Source organism: Osmerus mordax, chromosome 9, assembly GCF_038355195.1.
Source record: "Osmerus mordax isolate fOsmMor3 chromosome 9, fOsmMor3.pri, whole genome shotgun sequence".
Classification (NCBI taxonomy): domain Eukaryota; kingdom Metazoa; phylum Chordata; class Actinopteri; order Osmeriformes; family Osmeridae; genus Osmerus; species Osmerus mordax.
In genome coordinates this window covers 12659248-12679379 of record NC_090058.1, presented here as the reverse complement: position 1 = coordinate 12679379, position 20132 = coordinate 12659248, and the positions used below count along the sequence as shown (strand labels likewise).

General features: G+C 38.4%; 1 protein-coding gene across 2 annotated transcripts; it reads left to right on the top strand.

Annotated features, from left to right (window-relative positions):
* The first annotated feature begins 9961 nt into the window (after nt 1–9961).
* gabrg1 (gamma-aminobutyric acid type A receptor subunit gamma1) lies at nt 9962–15359 on the top strand. 2 transcript variants are annotated; one of them, XM_067243763.1, is made up of 6 exons: nt 9962–10089; nt 10337–10419; nt 11528–11665; nt 11804–11956; nt 12754–12973; nt 15101–15359. In XM_067243763.1, the coding sequence occupies exons 1-6, from the start codon at nt 9962–9964 to the stop codon at nt 15357–15359; spliced, it is 981 nt and encodes a 326-aa protein (XP_067099864.1). The 2 variants fall into 2 exon arrangements, with proteins under 2 accessions (XP_067099864.1, XP_067099863.1); XM_067243762.1 differs by having other exon boundaries at nt 15062–15359.
* Nucleotides 15360–20132: the final 4773 nt, after the last annotated feature.

Genomic DNA, 20132 nt, shown 5'->3' with positions numbered 1-20132 from the left:
CACAGGTGATGAGTGAGTGAGTGACACCCATTTTCATGTGCCTACTTGTGTGTCACGTGACATGATTCAAAATGAGGCACTGAAGACTGCAATATTGAATCCAACATCAACTGTTGGATCAACAGTTGTGTGGTCAACACGAGGGTGCATCAGCGAGGCGCCATGTTATCAGGAACATGTACAGGATTTGAATAGATGAATTGTCCAATGTAGACATTTTTATATTAAGAATGCTATCAACCTACAATTCCCATCAGCGTTAATAATTGTTTCTGCTCTACTAAAATGTAGCTTTTACTTGGAGCTGAATTAGAGTTGGTTGGATGGACATTTGGCCAATGAGCGAAACCCAATGGGCCAGTGCACATAGTCCAAGTGGGCCTTAAGTACAGCCCAATGTTGACCCCTACTGCTCCAACCTAGGCATGTCTGCAGGAGACTCGAACCTTGCCGCTGAATGGTACAGTTGAATGCCTACTGTAAGCTTAACAACACTTAATTGTGTAGATATGGAGATATGCATGTTTGGGAATGAATGTACTCAATTAGGATTAGGGACATGCCGTCAAACAGGAGAACCTCTTCCACCCAAAGGACATGCCTAGGGTTGAATATTATTAATATTTTTTTATATTGTGGATCAACTACCCTTTTTTGTTTAACTCTACTTGTATACATTTGGTATCATGTGAAATTACATGTTCAATGACAGCGAAACATAAAAAATAAAAAGGTAATTGTATTGCATTTAACTTTAGAACTCTCAATGTTTAAATTTGTTCCAGTCAAATTTCATTTAAAGTGGCAGATGGAACATTGTGCACGTTTAAGCTTTAGAATGAATCAAACTTGTCCACATACAAGCCACCCCTTAAGCAGTCTCAGCTCTCCTTGCCAACACACATGCAAGAGTCAGCAAGACATCTAGTGCATACGTCTACAGCTGAAATCTCAGCATTGCTACAATGCGAAACACTGCTGATAGCAAGTTTGAGTATTAAATGCTTGGACTTGCTCAAAAGTCCACAATCAATACATAGAGGCTACACAAGAAAACAGCAAGTACTGCACAGTTCATCAGCAGATTTACCTCTGTGTGAAGTCTCACACTTAATCCTCAACCTGCTTCTGCATCATTAGTCGCAGTTACTGTCTGCTTTTGAATGATCTACCCACTCTAATAAAAACCCACGACTAGCATTTTATAGTGAGATGTAAATGAATCAACCCATTGAATGGTATTTTTGTTGGAGTTCAAGCAGAGACTTGGCTCCAGTATAATTTACACTTTATTACAGACTAACTTTAGTGCTAGAAAAACTGTTTTCATGGTCGATAGGTCTCTCTGTGGATAAACACTGTCCAGTACAAAACTATTAATTTATACATAAATTTCAACTACCATATTTACAGTTACTAACCATCAGTAAATAAATTGTCAGTCACGTTTTAAGTTTGAAAACATTAAAGGCGGTAATGATCCATAATTAAGACCGGAGACTTGTAATAGAGAAGTAGATTCAATAGATTAATGACAGATTTATTGGTGGTAAATAAACATTATACACATTTTTCTTTAGTTGGATACAATACACAGGATGGACAACCAGTCACAGTATTTCCAATGATACAACTAGATGGAACTAGCAAATGATCACACCCCATACCAGCTGTTGAAGTTAAAACTCTGCAAACTACCTTTGGAGTCTTAACTACATGGCTGCATTATCATTAAGAACAGCAATTAAGTAGCAAACCGCATCATTCATCTGTCCACCAAGCAAGACACAACTTTGACAGTTTCTCATCGTATGTGGACGTCTGTGTCAGAAATGCAATCTTTTTTTCCTCATGAGTAAACGTGCTGTCGGATTAAGATTAGCTATCATGTGTGCCATTTTATATCATTTTATCCTGTGTCATTTTATATCCAATTCCAGTTAGTATCACCCCAATCCCTCTATACTAACTATTCTATTTATTGACACATTTCTCAAATGTTTTTACATACGCTGACACACAGTTTACTGTTCGATGACCAGAAGATGTGACATAAAAGGTGAACAAAATAATGGTAGAAGACTGTATAACAGCAGTAGAGGCAACATGTAAAATGGTATGAGGGCTGTAAAAGGGAATACACTGTTATGCCTTATGCAGGATCTAGGTTCAGAGCACAGCTGGCCTAAACATGGAGACCAAATGGAATGAGTGGTGTTATTAATACATTTGCACAGAAAAAAGAGACAAAGACTCAATGTCGACAATGTCAGTATCTCAGGTACTTTGCAGCGCTCTTGTGAATGCTTATAGTTTACATCTCCATTGTGACATTTCATCTCCTTTCAAACTCAGTATGCATGTTTGACTGCTGTCTCATTGGCTTTGTTCCCTTGAACTTTGTCTATCTCTAAGCTTGGCCTAGAAAACAAATGTTATTTGAGGAAATTACTTACAACCCTCCACGCATACAATTGTCTTCTGTGTGCTAAGGGGTTTTGGAACGTTTTTCAAGCTAACCCTGTCTTGAAAAAAAGTTACATAAAAAAGCTATTCAGTAGCATCATTGGATAACATTCAACCAATATTTTCACACAAATATCGTGTAGGTTGCAGTACGCACAAGTCACTGTCTGGGCGACCAGAGGCTGGGTCTCCAGGGTCCTCAAAACGAAGCTGCATCAGCGTGTTCGAGATCCCAAAGGTGCGCTCAATAACGTTTCTTGCTTTTGCATGGTGCCTGTTGTTCCGAGCTTCAGCTTGGCCTGTTCACGTTGAAAACATATGGCGTTTATTTAAGTCACCAAAGTAACAATTTACTCTGTGTGTGCATAAAAAACTGTCCGTTTGTATTTATAATAGCATGGGGACGCTGTGGTCACAGGTATCTTCCAGCTCTCCCAATATAAAGTACTCAGCTAGTGGATACAGAGCCTGTTGGTACATGGGCGATCATCATAGGACAAGTGCATCCTATACAGATCCTGTATTGCCAGTGTAGAGTACACAAGGTGAAGTGTAGCCTTGGCATTGCAGACGCCCTGCAGTAGCACAGACTGGGAAAACGTTCTGTTAATTGAACATTTCTTCTGTGGCTCTGCAGGCAGAAGAATCTTGACGTGGTACACGTCAATGACACTGGCATCACAGCGCAACGCCTCATGGCCATTCAGGTGAACAATGCCAGCCTCCTCCGTCTTCTCTGGTTTTGGGAAAGCTTTTTCCAGGATGGTCATCCTTTCCTCCACAACATTGTGGACGGTCCTGCAAACTGTGGCTACTGGCATGGCAAAGATGTCTGCAGCTACCCCTCGAGGAGTCTTCACAGGCTAGCTAGTAGACCAGTCTCAACTTGCGTTCTGTATCTGTCGTGGTTTTTCCTTCCAGCTGTAGATACAGAACCTCAGTTTCACGGCTCCATCCACCTGGACCAGCATGTTGCTGCTGCTCCTTGGTGGGCCTCAAGGCTGGCTTCAAGTAAGCTCCAGAAAAGAACTTGGCGAGGGCAGGCACAAGGTCATACATTTTTGTGTTTTTAAATATTTTTTACATCGTTTATTATCTTGGGGGGGCCATTGTGCATGTCATCGCAACATGTTGAGCCAAGCTGTTCTAATGCAACAATCAAATTAAATGAGTATGATTTGTATTGTCAGAGGGACTGCGTTGTGTGTGGACATTTGGTCAGTGTGCAGACACGTTGGTGTTGTACCAGCCATACATTTTTGGGGATGGCTTGTAATGTAAGATTTTCAGTTTTCAATTCAGCCACAACAGCATTAATGAAGTGAGGTACTGGTGTTGAGTGACGTGTAGGTGTGGGGTTGCAGATGGCAGTAGATTTCATCTCAAAGGAGTTTGATGGGCTTGAGGTAGAGGATTTGTGTGGGCCTGTCAAGTCATTCTACACTGAAATCTACAAAACGTTTGTTATATGGAACTCGCAACTATGTCTCTGTTCATTTACTTAAATGCACTCACTAAGCATGATCAATTGTTAACACTTGAGATACGGAACACTCCATTAAAATTTATAGATCGGATTAATATTTTGAAAAATGTTGTATAGGCCTACCTGTTCTAGGATGTGGAAGGTATTCTTTACACTGGAAAGGTTGCTAATGGTAATGAGGATATTCATCCATGGAATAATACATTCAGAAACATCTGCCTCATTTAGCTAAATGCTCTCAGTGCAAAAACGGAAAACATGAGTGCTTGTTTTTTTAAAGGTCAGTGAACATTAACATGTCATTTTGTTTACTGTCCTACCAGTTTCAAAATGATTGTTACATGGACACAAAATTGTTTTTTACATAAACACACTGATTATTGACATTAGTTTCGATACCTAAATCCGAAAATAAATCATGTTTAGTGTTTGTGAGACTATAGAACAGTAATGGACATGGCAGCAGGTTACATCTGCAAGGTTAGTATAACAGCCACTGGTGCAGCTGAAGATATTTACCTCGACCAAAGAGCGCAGGCTCTCTCAAGTCACATTATAGTCTACCCTATCCTCGCGCTTCTTGCTGGTGCACAACATCATAAAGATAATGTATGCAACACTCAAATGCAAGGATTGGTAGAATTTACCGTCAATTCGGAAACATCCTGAACCACCTTCCTAGCGTATCTAGACTTAATTGGGCTAAGGCAGCGGTAAAAAGCAACACCAAATTGTGTATCTTTAAAGGACTAATTTGATATATTTGTGGTATAGGCTATATCTTGTAAGCATGAGACTGAAGATAGTAGCGTTTTGCACTAAGGTTGTGCTGCAACATGTCAAAGGCAAAGCAATGATTTCGTGGCTATTACTGGCTCTCCTTGGACTCTGGTAAGTTTGATCGGATCCGCGGAGCTATTTGACTGATAATCTTGCGATGGATTTGAATTAAAACATAACGGACAAGGTATCCTGAAAAACATGAGAGGGGAAAGGGCTGGTAAATTGTGCTGTGTGCGGTGGGCTTGTTGTAATCAAACCAATTGTGGGGAAGACGGCTCGCGCGTTATCCCCTTCACAAAGCATATTGTACGTATAGGTATTGTTTGCATAAACATAATCGCACGTGTAAATTGTTTAGTGTATAGGAATTTTTATCCTAATGAATGTGCAGAAAGCCTAGGCACCATATCGTCCTGTTTAAGATGGCAATGTCATTTAAATCACATGGAAAATGCAACCTTTAGCAAACATTCCTGCATCTCTGTGTTTAACAGCTTCACCAACAATAGTTCAACAAATTCATTCATTTTGAAGAGTAAGAAAATAACAGTTTGCGTCAAGATAGTCTAAATTGCGTCAAGAAAACCCTAAATATCACATTAAATGTTCAGATTACAACACATAAATGTCTCAAATGTGCAGCCTATTCCATTTCATATTTGTTTCAATCACATACATGATTAACAGTGTTTCTCACATTGCGGCAAAAAAAGCAACCGGTACCTGGCAGTATCCAGCTGTCAGAACAAAGGACATGATTTATGTTTTTGATCCTTATGAATCAAAAGGCCTAACACATGACATATACCATACCTCTGGGCGAAAGAGTAGCCTATTATAAATAAGATGTAAAGTTCACATCAGAATAATTGTCAATTAATCTAACACATTTAGTGAATAAAAAGAAGGTTGTCAGAAAAGTACATTAGTACTATATTTATCTAATCCCAACAATACTGTGTACTTTGATGACCATATTTAATTAGTTAACTTTATTTGACACAATTTAGGCTATTCAATACAGCAGCTTTCATGACCATCTTGTCTGCCTGGTATTGCAATCAGAAGAAAAAGGCTTTGATTCAGCCAAACCCACATAGCTATTTACAAAATAGCTAACATGGTACCACATCATGGTTATGGGTCAAAACATTTAGCCTCACAGGCTAATTCTGCTGTCCCCTTGTGTACAGGTTTATATTAAGTTACTGGATAGGGAGTCAGGTGGCTGAGCGGTGAGAGAGTCGGTCTAGTAATCCGAAGGTTGTCAGTTCGATTCCCGGTCATGCCAACTGACGTTGTGTCCTTGGGCAAGGCACTTCACCCTACTTGCCTCTGGGGAATGTCCCTGTACTTACTGTAAGTCGCTCTGGATAAGAGCGTCTGCTAAATGACTAAATGTAAATGTAAATCATTGTTTTCGTTCTTGTGCCTTGGATCTCTCTGATTCACTCCATCAGGCATATTTCACCCAGACACTTTGGGTAGAACATTATTTACGATATATTTTCTCTGAGGTCAAAAACTGGTAATGTGATTACTCATAGAGGTGAAATGAACTGCTTTCCTTTACAAAAGTAACAATGTGGAGATATTGGAAGATTGATGAAGTGATGAAGGTTTTAAAAAGTTAAAAAAAGGTGTCGATACAATCAATTTGAGCATGCAGTTGGGAAGTACATCTGTCAATGAATTGCGTTGTGTAATATATTCCATTGAGTTTATAGCATGACAAGTATAACATTTTGAAAGATTGGAGTTTCCTCCTTTTATCAACTCTTTATCAATATGAACCAGCGGTTATATGGTCAATGTGGTCCCAAAAAGTTGTTTAGTGGTCTTCTATGTTAGGATAAAAATATACATTTATATCTTTGTCCACAATTGTGTCTACAATACAAATGTTTAGGTAGTTCTGTCACCCTGAAAGTCTACTCTTCACAGTGCCTAATCTAACTCCTTTCAAAACATTTAGTCATTTAGCAAACACCCGGCTTCATGGATCCCTGCAAAACCATTTGTGTGTTTCATTAGCTCAGCCCTTTTGTAGGTGCAAGATTGTACTGCACAGACGGTAGATCATACTGCACAGACTGTGCACACACACACCTGCACACACACACAATTTTCTCACTTTCTTTTCTCTCTTCACAGTGTGGCTTTTGGGCCAAGTAAACAGGATGAAGAGGACTATGAAGATGTTCCCATAAATAAGACTTGGGTTTTATCCCCCAAGGTCTATGAAAGTGATGTCACCTTGATCCTCAATACATTACTTCAAGGCTACGACAACAAACTCCGACCTGACATTGGAGGCAAGTTCCCATCCATCTGTAATGGCAATGTTCATTATTCAGTGTCCACTCAGAGGGCGCTTTTTTATAAATTCATACTGTAGTCCATTGGTTAATGGGGGGCTTATTCAACATTACATGACACTCATTACTTAATTTAGTATTACATGTTCATCTCTGTAAATGCCCAGTAGTACCGTATTAATTCATTATTTGATTACGCTGCGAATTTCAGTTGCAGTTTACAGCACTGCTTTTATTGATATAGGTTTGTGAAGTATTTAAGTAATTCAACACACACAACCAGACATCATTTGAATTTGATCTTTCCAAAGTACTCTTTGCCTTCTAAGTATAGCAACCATGATGTCTGTCTGGGTATATTTGACTACTGTTGATATATACATTGGAAATCCCACAACAACGTCCTGGTCGAGACTGTACATTTGTCCTTAAATGTTTTCTCTCTAACCTTTATAGGACAATCCATTTTAACATTCGTAACAGATTTGAATTTCTTTTGAAAGGTACCAAATAAGGATTTTTGAGTGACATAAAAGTTAGCATCCATCAGGCTTGCATGTAATTGTGGACTCCTATCTTAAATCAGAAATTTGAGCATAACCAGAAACTTCTGAGACTATACAGCAGCTTTGTTTAAAAAAAAAGAAAAAAAAGATACAAAGGTGATGAATCTCTTGTAATGACTGGGCTGATGTTAAGTAGATGTATTGCACAGGGGCCAAACTGATGATACATAGCCAAATTGGGATTGATTGAGGGATCTCAGGAATGGTGTGAAGACCAGATAAATTAATTTTTAGTTTTCTGGCTTCAGGCTAGATTAAAGATAATTAATGCAAGAGGATTACTGTTGTCTATATGCAACAGCACTGGAATAGACTGTTACCAAAGAATCTTCAGCCATCGGTTCAGATTGAGTTGAATTTAAAAGCACATGATAGTGTTGAGTTTCATAACACAATCATGTGGCTGTTCACAAAGTATACTCTTTAACCTGATCTTATGGCAAATAGTTTATCTACAAAAATACATACAATTCAGGATAAGCATTATATCTCCATTTACACAAAGTAGTACAATGTCTGTGATGCTTATTCCTGTAATGCAGCCGGTGATTAAGATATTAGTTAGCTGATTTGGTTAGCTAACCTAAATGGAGTTTGTGCAAATTTGTATAATGCAGATAGTTTTTTCATGAGTAAACTTTTAAATTAATTAACATAACAAAATTCACTGATCTATATTGAAAATAAAGCATCCACTGTATATTGCTTTGCTGACAATTGCATGCAGAATTTAATCCATATAGAAAACCCTTCTTGGTAGAAGCTGATATTAACTATTGTGCCAATTTTGATAGTCAGCACTGCTCATTTGCTCATACATACACTGTAATAGTGATACAAAAATCTGTGAAAGTGTGAAACAAACCATCTGGCGAGCCAGGGTAGCCTAGCAAAGGAATGGAAATCAAACACCTGTAGTATAGGGCAAAACTGTAGGCCACTAAACAAATGTTTGGATCGTGAGTTGTTTGTGTACCTCCGTCCTTATGGTACTGTGAAGTGATTTGCTGAATGAAAAACTGATTAACAACATGTTTAGGCGGCCTATTGATCAAAGGGGTGCTTTCAGCAGCAGAGCTTTTGCATAAAAGCCCTGTGATTTGACCCTATTTATTTTTTGCAAACTCAAACAGCTAATCAAAATTACGTCCTTTTCAACTTTACACAGTGCATGGTTCTCGAGATAATCAAGCCACACACTCACACAAACAGACAGACACACACAAATATTCCTGGAATTATAGATAGACTTTATTATTTGGTCATTACTGGTTTTGTGTGTTCCAGTAAGGCCAACAGTGATTGAGACTGCGGTGTATGTTAACAGCATTGGACCAGTTGATCCCATTAATATGGTGAGTCAAAGTCATTTCTGTTTTAATGAAATAACCCTGATTCATTTAGCAGACACTTTTATTTGAAAGTACCGATAGTAAATGCTGCCAATCAATAACTAGAAGTGCACAGTTCTAACAGTAATGCAGAGGTTAATGTCAATAAACAGTATTTGGTGAAGAATATTACACAATGAAGCAACTTCAACATACCCGGGAAATCTTTTAGTTTTCTGGTTTCACTAAGCCTAACAACAAGAATTGTGCATAAGTGGCAATTGAAACCGGTGTATAACCGTTGTGACACTGAAAACTCAGGGTTAAACCCGAAGTTACCTTGCTTACCCCAAATCCTGCTTTGTTGTAAAGGCCCCTGATTCTAGGACACTGTCCGTGGTAAAGTTAGGAACTAGTACCAACCAATAGGAACACAGAACCATGTTTACAGTCAGGTATTACACTTAGGTTTTTAATGTGTCATATTAAACTAGCAGTTTGAGTTAGGATTACTGAATAACACTTGTGTGGTTAAGGCTATGGTTCAGTTTACTTTAACAAAGGACTAGCACCATTGTTTTTACACAGCCAATGTGTTCACTTTAGGTAGCTTCAATGAGGTATTGCCTCTCTGTGGTCAACCTTGTAAACACAACTGAACATTTTAGCCAGCTATGCCAGGGAAGAGCTTTCAACTGGATTCACGGGGGTTGGTTATAATTGAACTAGTATTTTTGAACAATTTATCCCAGTTACATATACACAGTTAAAACTTAAGAACACACTGGGCCTCTCAATGTGTGCATTTGTTGTTGTCATTTGAGGTTCCCATGAACATCACTTAATTGTAGAGGTACTACAATGAATGGAAATGGACAGTAATGGCTTGCATTCCTACCTACATGGCTCTGTTTGCAGGAGTACACCATAGACATATTTTTTGCCCAGACGTGGTACGACAGCCGTCTAAAGTTCAACAGCTCCATGAAACTGTTGATGCTTAACAGCAACATGGTGGGAAAGATTTGGATTCCGGACACTTTCTTTCGTAACTCCAGAAAGTCAGACGCCCACTGGATCACTACTCCAAACCGCCTGCTTCGACTGTGGAGTAACGGGAGAGTCATGTATACCCTGAGGTAGGAGCGATACCCTGTCACGTATTTCTATTTTTGTTTGTTCTTAAATCGTTGTTTGTGCAGCTCTAGTTTGTGCATTTGTTCTCTTTGTCATGTAGCCCTGTTTTAGGCCCCCACTGTTTGTCAAAGCAGGAGTATTGGATCTTTGTGTGTTGAAACCATTTTTGAGGAAAGAAGCACTTTACTAAAGTAGTTTAACCCACCACTGAGACTTACTTTCTTTTTGTCACAATTCTGTTTTTGTCAGGTTGACTATTAATGCGGAGTGCTACCTTAAGCTGCATAACTTTCCAATGGATGAGCACTCGTGTCCACTGGAGTTTTCAAGCTGTAGGTGTTCAAACACTCTCCCCCTCTTCCCGTTTCAATCTGTCATTTTGACTTCAGCTTCCATAACCAGCCCAGAGTGTGAGACAGGGGTGTCAGAATGGGCTAGAGTTAGAAGCTAAGGCCTCGTCCTTCCTTACCCCCCAAAAGGCCCATCTGCTTTGTCCCATACGATCAATCATCTGCTCCACCAGTGGAGAAATTAGGTCGGACAGTCCCATTCTCCAATGGACTGATGAATTATGCACCCTCCGTCCCGTCCCAAGCTGATTCATGCTGTCTGTGTCATTGTCTATGTCAATTTGTCTCCTGCATCATGCTTCAGCTTTTCATGTCTTGTCATAATCTTAAAGCCTCAACCAATCTTTTAAGTGACTGTAAACTGCAAGGGCATCCCATGGGTAGAGGGAAGATATGCTTCATTTTGAATGCTCCCCTTTGCCTGACCATAGTATGCCTTTCCATGTTGTCCAAGCTAGAGGTCTTTACAGGTCTATCTGTCTCAAAAATCCAAGATCCCACCAGGGACCCATGAGACTAGGTGAAAAAGGTTGGACCTGGGCCAAAGTTTCAATATTGCAATTAAAAGATTTGAACAGTATTCCACTGGATCCGTGTAGAACTAAAAAGGCATAAATGTAGAACTGAATGTGTGTTAAGTAAAAAGTGAACTGACCAATTTTTTTTATTCAATGTTATGTCACTTTTGCTTTGTATTTATTATCACACAATGAGCGGACACCCATTGCTAATAGGCCTATTGTATGCAATGCATGTATGGAGTTGTCAGATGCATTTAATTCTGAAAGTTCAATACAGTTAAACAGTGTCTTAAAACTTTTAAATTGCAAGTAATTGTGCATTGGGTACATTGATCAGGTTTTTGGGGGATCTGAACAGAACAAATGTATATTTATAAAAAATAAAAAATTAAATGGTCTGACTGTTTATGGGTGTATTCAGACTTGATTTGGGTATGGGTCAACTTCAGAACAGGTCCAACCTTTTTGAATTGTGAAGACCTTTAGAAGAAACATTAACTGTTCCATGGCTGGATCGCCGTTTTTACATGAAGTGTTAAATAACCATGTGAGTGTCCCAACTTTTGTAGATGGCTATCCTAAGAATGAAATTCAGTATCGTTGGCAACGACGCTCTGTGGAAGTGGCAGACCAAAGGTACTGGAGACTCTACCAGTTTGCCTTCGTCGGCCTGCGTAATACTACTGATGTGGCACACACCCAATCAGGTATGGAGTATACTTTGAGAATCATGTGAAACAAATGCAAAAGTAATGCAGAATATTTATATAACAAAGATAGAATAAATACTTTAAGAAAGGATAACAAAATGTTTTGTTTATATATTTGTTCACTTCAATATACAGGGGAATACGTCATCATGACAATCTTTTTTGATTTGAGTCGGAGAATGGGCTACTTTACTATTCAGACGTACATTCCTTGCAGCATGATTGTGGTGCTGTCCTGGGTTTCCTTTTGGATCAACAAAGATGCAGTCCCTGCACGGACTTCATTGGGTATAATCTGGTCTTTCACTCTCTTTCAATCTCCCTCTATCATTTTTTATAACTGACTTAGGGCTGGGCAATATGGCCACAAATTTGAACAATATGTGTATGTCTTCATATTGATCGATGAAGATAATATATATATTTAACGATAATAATGCTCAATGTTCCGTTTTAAGTGTATTTTTCTTCGAGCAGAACTGTGAAGAAACCAGAAGTGTTATTAGTACGTAATGCTTGCTACCACACTACTGCTACCACACATATTATTAGTATGCTTGCTACCATCAAGGCCAACTACTATTATCTCCAATATATATGACTTTTTTAGCCACCGCTGCTCCTCCCCCAGATTTTGCAGCAGCCTATGTAGTAGACATGAAAGGTTTCAAAATGTGCATCTCATTCCTGCTGCAGCGAGCTAGCTGCAGCAGCTGCATCAGCAGTGTCAATCTCAGTTTGACAGTGAGTGGGAGGGCCTGGAAACATGCGTCATCTACATGGTTTGTTTCTTTGCAAAACGATTGACTGTTCATGTAGTGTTTTTGCAAGTAGAGGAAAACATATTCAAAATCCTGTCACTGTACAAAAAAAAATTCTCATTAACATTGTTCTTTTGGGAGATTGTTTTATGAACATGATTAAAATTGTTTTGTCACCCAGTCCTCACACCACTTGTTAGGCTTAACTCTACAGCTTAATAATAAAAAGTGGTGATGGGTCATGGCAAGACTTAACTACTAATTGATTGCTTGTGTAGTGCAATTAAAAAAGGCAGATAAATTACAAGGTGTCTTTTTCTTTAGGTATAACCACGGTGCTCACTATGACGACCCTCAGCACCATTTCCAGGAAGTCCTTACCCAAGGTTTCCTACGTTACAGCCATGGATCTGTTTGTGTCTGTGTGCTTCATTTTCACCTTTGCTGCTCTCATGGAGTACGGAACTCTCCACTACTTCACAAGCAACCGTCAAACAAAGAAGACCAAAGCTAACAATGCACAGGTAAAAGAACCAGATAATGAGTTAACTGACCTAACTAAACTGTAATTTAGCATGCTAAATAACGAGTCGCATTTAAGTCTAACACTTAAACTGGTTAGGCCTAGGACATGGACATACATGGACAGTTTGTGTGTGTGATCAAATTAGATTAGTGATACAGATGAAAAATGGCAATCAATTTTAAATATATTTCTGATGTGATTATAAAAACAAAGAACAAACAATTCATTCGTAAATGTATCTGACATCTTATATGTACATTTACAAATAGTGCATGAAGTAAGTGCAGAAAATAATCAAGGACCAAAGTGGTTCATGTCAAGGAATTGTCTGTATTTTTATCCTACAGCGCAACAATAGCAACATATTTCAACATCCATATAAATTGTAGGTAGGGCCTGTGTTTACAAGACATTGCTGCAACAGATTTCAGATGGAACAAGCAGAAAAGGTTGTTTTTGCAGATATCAAAAGAGGTATTGTACAGCTAAGCCCTCTCATTCCAGGCAAAGAGGCCGATGTTTGTTCTCCGACTGAAAGGAGTGTAGTTGAACAGGGAGATCATTCCACCACTGGGGAGCAAGGAAGGAGAAGCACTGCAGGGTGTGTGTGTGTGTGTGTGTGTGTGAACCCTTATTTCTCTGTGCGGGAGTTACCAAACAACCCAATGTCACAGTGGGAAACCAGAGTTGGGGCATTAGTAGTAACTTGAATTTCATTTCTTTAGACTAGCCCTTGTACTCGGGGTGAAAACCGGAGAGCAAACTGGGCGGTGACATAATGAGGGTGCAGAACGCCTTCCAGAACCGTGAGGAGAGCTGAAGTCCATTGAACCGAAAGACATGCTGCACCTTGAGCTTGGTTGTTTCGTGATGGCAGCCTTGTCATCTCTAGTGATGGTGCTGTCTTCCTCTCTTGGGGCCATGGATGGTAGAATCTTTGTTGTCAGAGGTAGGATCATGGACACAGATGGTTCAATAATTTTGAGGGCTTTGAGCACCTGAAGGAACTTTTCTGCCACTTTCACATCATCATCAGACAAGGTGATGATGTATTTTTGTTTCAGGGTCTGGTCTGTCAGTGCAGAGTAAAAAGCACTAAAACATGTCAGAAGTTGACTTCCATCTTGTTGGTACATCATGTATGAGCTTGTGGGTCTGTGGCGGTAGTATTTCTTGCTTGGTCTTAAACACGAGTGGCTGTTATGCTTTGGTGGAAAAAGGAAACCCCCTTCCTGATCCTTCCATGGAGGCGGTCCATCTGGTTCATTGAGATTCCCCCTTTGCAATGCTAAATTGATTAAGTGCAAAGCAATGTGTGGCCCCAGGCTAGCTTCTATCACTGCATTAACTTGGTTCTTGGCATCTGTGGATATTGGGATGTTGATATGGGGCCTCTCTAGCTCGCAGTGTTGTTACTACTCCTAACACTACCTGTGCTTTATTTGTGTCTGTATGACTCTCATAGAGGAAGCGTGACTGCAGCACTAGACTTCGCATCGCCCACTCCTCTGTGGTGTAGTGAGCATTTGCAGTCAAGCGGTTTTCTGTTGCCCTGGAGGTCCACCTGTCTGTGATGAGGGCAACAGAGGATGCCTTTGATAATTCATCGACCATTTTGATTTTTTCCCTGTTCATAAAGATCTGGCATGATCTTCATGCTGAAGTGGGTGAGCGAGGGGATTTTGTAGCGTGGTTTAAGTACTTTCACCATATTTTCAAACCCTTTGTTTTCCACAACAAAATATTGCCTCATGTCTGAAGTGATAAACATCCAAATAGATTTGGTGATGGCTTCAGCCCAGTCTCATTCTGCAGCAAAGGGCTGCTTAAATGCTGTGGTGAGAACTTGTTGAAGCTGAGTTGGCTCCCGTCACAAACACACCAGGGTGATGACTCTTTAAATATGTGGCCATGCTGGCTCAGCAAGCTTCAGAGAGACAGAAAGTGAGGGGTATTTAATGTACCAGGTGTAGTGAGGAAGGGGGAGACAGACACCTGGAGGGGGTAGAGACAAACACAAGACTGGTGAAACAGATTGGTGTGTGACACTAGGCTCCATCTTGTCCAAGTAAAACGAATAAAGGTGTGGAAATGTATATTCTTCAGCGAATGTGTTTTCCTCTCACAGAAGTCCACCGGAGTAAGCATTCAGCCAGGGACTTCCCTTCTCCAGATGAACAACATTGCCCCCTATCATGAAGATGATGATTATGCATACGAATGTCTGGATGGGAAAGACTGCACAAGTTTCTTTTGTTGTTTTGATGACTGTCGCTCTGGTGCCTGGAGGGAAAACAGGATGCATGTTCGGGTATCAAAGATTGACTCTTATTCGCGAATATTCTTCCCTACAGCCTTTGGCCTCTTTAATCTTGTTTACTGGATAGGTTATCTGTACTTATAATTTTTTTGCAAAGAGGAGCTTTTGCCGTTAATGTGCTTCTTTAGGAGAAAACTTGTTTTTTCTTTCTACCGCCTTGCTATTGTCGGTAATGTTGATAGAAACAAAAGAGTTTATGGAGTTCAATTTCATCTCTTGTGTTTGAGCAGCTCTTATATTTGTAAGGGTTCTATTTTTCTAGGCAGAGACATGTTAGCTACAACAAACAGGGCTAGAAGTGGGGTTGTTGTTTGAAGAATGAGATGGTTTTCATCATCGGTGGATTTGAGAATTATGATGCCAATGAATTATGATTTTTTCATGTTAGATTGTTTTGGGAACTGAAATTGTAGCAATTTATGAACAGAATATTAGAACATATGCTACTAATCCTTGCAGTATTGTGAATGTTGTATATTTCCATCATTCATTTTAATAGTTGACACTGTGAATCCCTTTTTAAAACAGTACTTTCAGAGTCATTTTTGCTAAGTTATTTTACAAAACTGACTGAAACTGATTCTCAAGTTACAAGAAGGATTATCAACAGAATCCAAACTTTTTAAATGACAGTAGATTTAATAACAATGGCAGGTGCTTACAGTCAGCTGCTTGTGTAATATAATGATGATAAATTAACTTTTCAGAACCTTGCATTTAGAGAAATGTACGTCATGTGATACCTTAAATTCGGAATTACGAGTGACAGAATGTATTATAGTATGTATACTCTCAGTACTTGCCTCGGGGGAATGTCCCTGTAATTACTGTAAGTCGCTCTGGATAAGAGCGTCTGCTAAATGACTAAAATGTAAATGTAAATGTATTAATATGGTAAACATAAAAAATATGGTTAGTTTGTACTCAAATAGCATGAACCTTACATTTTAAAAGATTATTATTGATGATATCATGTAAAGTAAATGCTATTTTTGATTAATGATTCCAATGAATCTTGATAGACATTTAAGAGAACGGAAAATCTGAGAAACTGTTGGTTTTTGGTAATTTTAAAATTAGTATTTGGCTAACAATACTTGTTCCAGGACACCAAACCAAAGAAACTATTGTACCTGGTTTTGTAGCATAAATGTTTAATGTTGTGTTGAAAAATCTCTGTGAATCCGTAAAGCATTAAAGACTGTGACATACAACATGGTAAAAATAAATAAATAAGCTATTGTAAATGTAAAGGGGGGGCGGAGGGAGGGGGGGACTAGCAGCACAAGATCCTGTCAAAAACGGAAAATATTGGAACGTACATATATGAAGTAGAGAACATTTTTTATTTACTGTCAGCTACTCCAAACAATCATTTAAAGTTAATTTTCTTCATTTTCCCTGAATGATTTACAATGATTTAGACAAGGATTTACTCTTTTTAAAAGTTTAAATGAGTGACCAGTTTAAACTTCAAATGTAAAAAAAAGAATAATCCTGACTTCAGTGATATTAGACCTACATGTACAACTAAATACATCCATAATTAAGATATATATTCAAGAACATTTCTCAAAATGCAGTCGAAATTACAGTTAAGATGAGTTGAAAACATGTCATATACGTTCTTGAATGGTACAAGATAAAAATATATATATTTATATATGTATGGCTCAATTTCCACAATACAGATGGTAAATGTATTGGTAAAGCAACTGGCTTGTGGCAGAAAAAACTACTATTGAAATTATATTTTACCAAAAAGGACACTTCTGTATTTTGGTTCATAGCTATCCATTACAAGAACATAAAGCTTTGAGTGCTGACTGGTGGGAATGTATTTCAATCATATAGTGTCCTGGCCATAAATCTTTAAATGCAAGCCCTTGTATCTTTCCATTCCTCAAAGGAAATATATGTAGATGCCATGCTTGCTGAATTCTTGCCACAATAATGCTTCTATGGTGTGCAAACTGATTCTGTATTATTCTAATGTACCATCATTTGTTTTCATCTGTTTGTCCAATACCTTTAGGAGTATTTAATGCTAAATGTGTTATTTGAAATACATATATATGATGACAATTAATTTTGCTCCTCCTCCTCTGTCCATCATCATCATGATTAAGATATTAGAGGATATTAGAATCTATTCAGATAGTGTCATGTGTGTTCCTACAACATTGGCTTTGTTCCATGAATACAGTTGGAGCCTGCTCGTCCTATTTGTGTAGATTTCAGAATATATCATAGAAACATGAATGGCTTACCGGGTAGAACGCGTATACCACTAAGGCTAAGGCCATAAGGCAGAGGACCGAGTTTGATTCTGGCTTGGGTCATTTTCTGCATGTCTTCCCCTCTGTCTCTCTCCCTGCTTTACTGTCTCTCTTCAACTGTTTCTATCAATGTAAAAAGGTTAAAAAAGTCTTGCCATTCCATGATAAGTAAAACATGTTATTCTATTCAAATGTTGTATCTGATGTTTTGCAAACATTACATGTACACTGTACACACAGAATAAAGCAGTGTCTGATAGAGCCAACATTTGTTTTGTATCAATGAAGTCACATTTACAGAGATTTAACACTAGAAGCGCCCAGCCCCTGTCATTTGACCATAGTGAAGATAAAAAATAAATACCTCACACTTGATAAAATTATAGGACCTTGCTTTCTTGACTTTTCCTAGATCTGTGTGTTTTCTCACACAGTATTTACATTTTATAATTTTACTTATTCATTTACTTTTAAAACTACATATTTTTTAGAATGTGTAAAAGATCCACTCAAGCATGTCTGAAAAGTGCATGGCTTTGAGGTCTTCTCTGATTCAAAGTATTTTCTTGGTACCAAAAATCCTCCATTCGCTTGGCTGCTTTGCCTCACACACAGCTAAAGATAGATAGGGGGCCTTTTTGAGAAGACATTCAGAATCCATCAGCTTTAATAAATAATAAACCTAATCTTGGAATCCATCTAAAGTGTTCAACATTTCAGGAGAAAAGCCTCAGTTACAATTAATGCTGTTCCCAAGAAAGGTAGGATCATTTCACAACAGTGTCTTGTAAACAATTCTGCTTGAAGTGATTATGTAATTTGGCCATCCTGTAGTTTCTATCTATACATTGGTGATGGAATATGCCACAAATTCAAGGAAATATTATAAACTATGTTTGTTGCTAACATTTAGAAGTCATTGGGCAAAACGATTTTTGAAAAATGAATTGATTCTTACTGTAATGAGGACATGGTCATTATGTAACTATTTGTTGATCACATAGGTTCATATTCCATGACAGCACATATTCATAGAGACATCACAATGTTTTGGAGCCTAAAAGAGAACGGAGATGTAATGATCAATTATGCCACTGCTTCAATGTGTCAGAAGTGACACAACAATTCCTACTCCCACTTCTTACTGTGACTGTTGGTTATGGATATGACAAGGTGAAAGTTTTCATTATTAAGAATAAACAATGTGAAGCACTCCTTTTCAGTCATATTGTAGGCTAATGGAAGCTAAGCCACTTGGGCTTCTGCGTCATAAATAGCCTTTTGGAATTAGCTGTCTTCCTGATGGTGGCATGGAAAGAGATAATTAGAGAAATTGTGTTTGCCATGGATGTAGAGGGAAGGCCAATTTAATTGGATTCATGTAGAAGTGTAGACGATAACAGATATTTACAATAGTACTCAATTATAACTTGTAGAATATCTGCTCTGTACAGTTGCAAAATATTGAGTCCATTAATATCAAAGACTGAAACATCATTTAATCGTAAAACAAAAAATCGATATTTACTCAATTATAATCTATCTAAACTGGAATTATACTACAATAAAAATCTGAAATCCCTTGGAACAAAGTTTTATCTCAGTGTCTACTTCACCTCTTGGCCATCTTAGTCTGCAGAGTTACAAGTTTGGCATTTGCTTATGGAATGTAATATTTTGTAAGTTACATTTACATTAATATTTTTGGCATTTAGCAGATGCTCTTATCCAGAGCGACTTACAGTAAGTACAGGGACATTCCCCCGAGGCAAGTAGGATGAAGTGCCTTGCCCAAGAACACAAGGTCATTTTTGCACGGCCAGGAATCGAACTGGAAACTTATTAATAATAGCCCGATTCCCTAACCGTTCAGCCATCTGCCTCTATTAGTTACTATCAAAGTAACTAATACTGCATGCTTGGTCACTGAACCATCGCCTTGCAAGCTCCTTGTCGTAACCAACCAACGCTAAAAGATACTCACCATTGAATAGTCCCGCATACAGGTTTGCTTAAGAGTTTAACATATATTCAATGATATTCTAATTCCCTTTTCTAGTACGTATTCTATTTTTGCCTGGATGGCCACACAATGTGTAGACATGATTACATCCTCGAGTTATTTTAGGAGGTATGACCTTTGTGACATTTTCAGTAAGACAAAGGGCCCTTTCCATCAAATCCTAAAATAGTGGCATGAGTCCATGAACCACAAAGGTCATAGTATTGCTATACACCAGAAAGTATAGAGATATGAAATGCATGAAAAAAATGTAAAAACATGGTTTAGAAAGACAAGAAGTCTGTGCCAAGCCTATGGAAATCTATTCCTTCACTCATAGCCATTTTAAATGGACCTATGGTATATATTGGTTTACCGCCAAAGACATCCTTAGGTTATGTTTCCAACAACATGCAAGTTGTAAACAAGGTGACACAATATATTAAAATGTGTCTCTACCACGTAACAGGTTTTCTGCATCATTAAAATACCTTTAATTTCATTTCAATAATACCTGCCACATCTGGATCATTGGTGTTATTCTCCACGTCGAATGTCTGCGTTTCCATGGAAGCA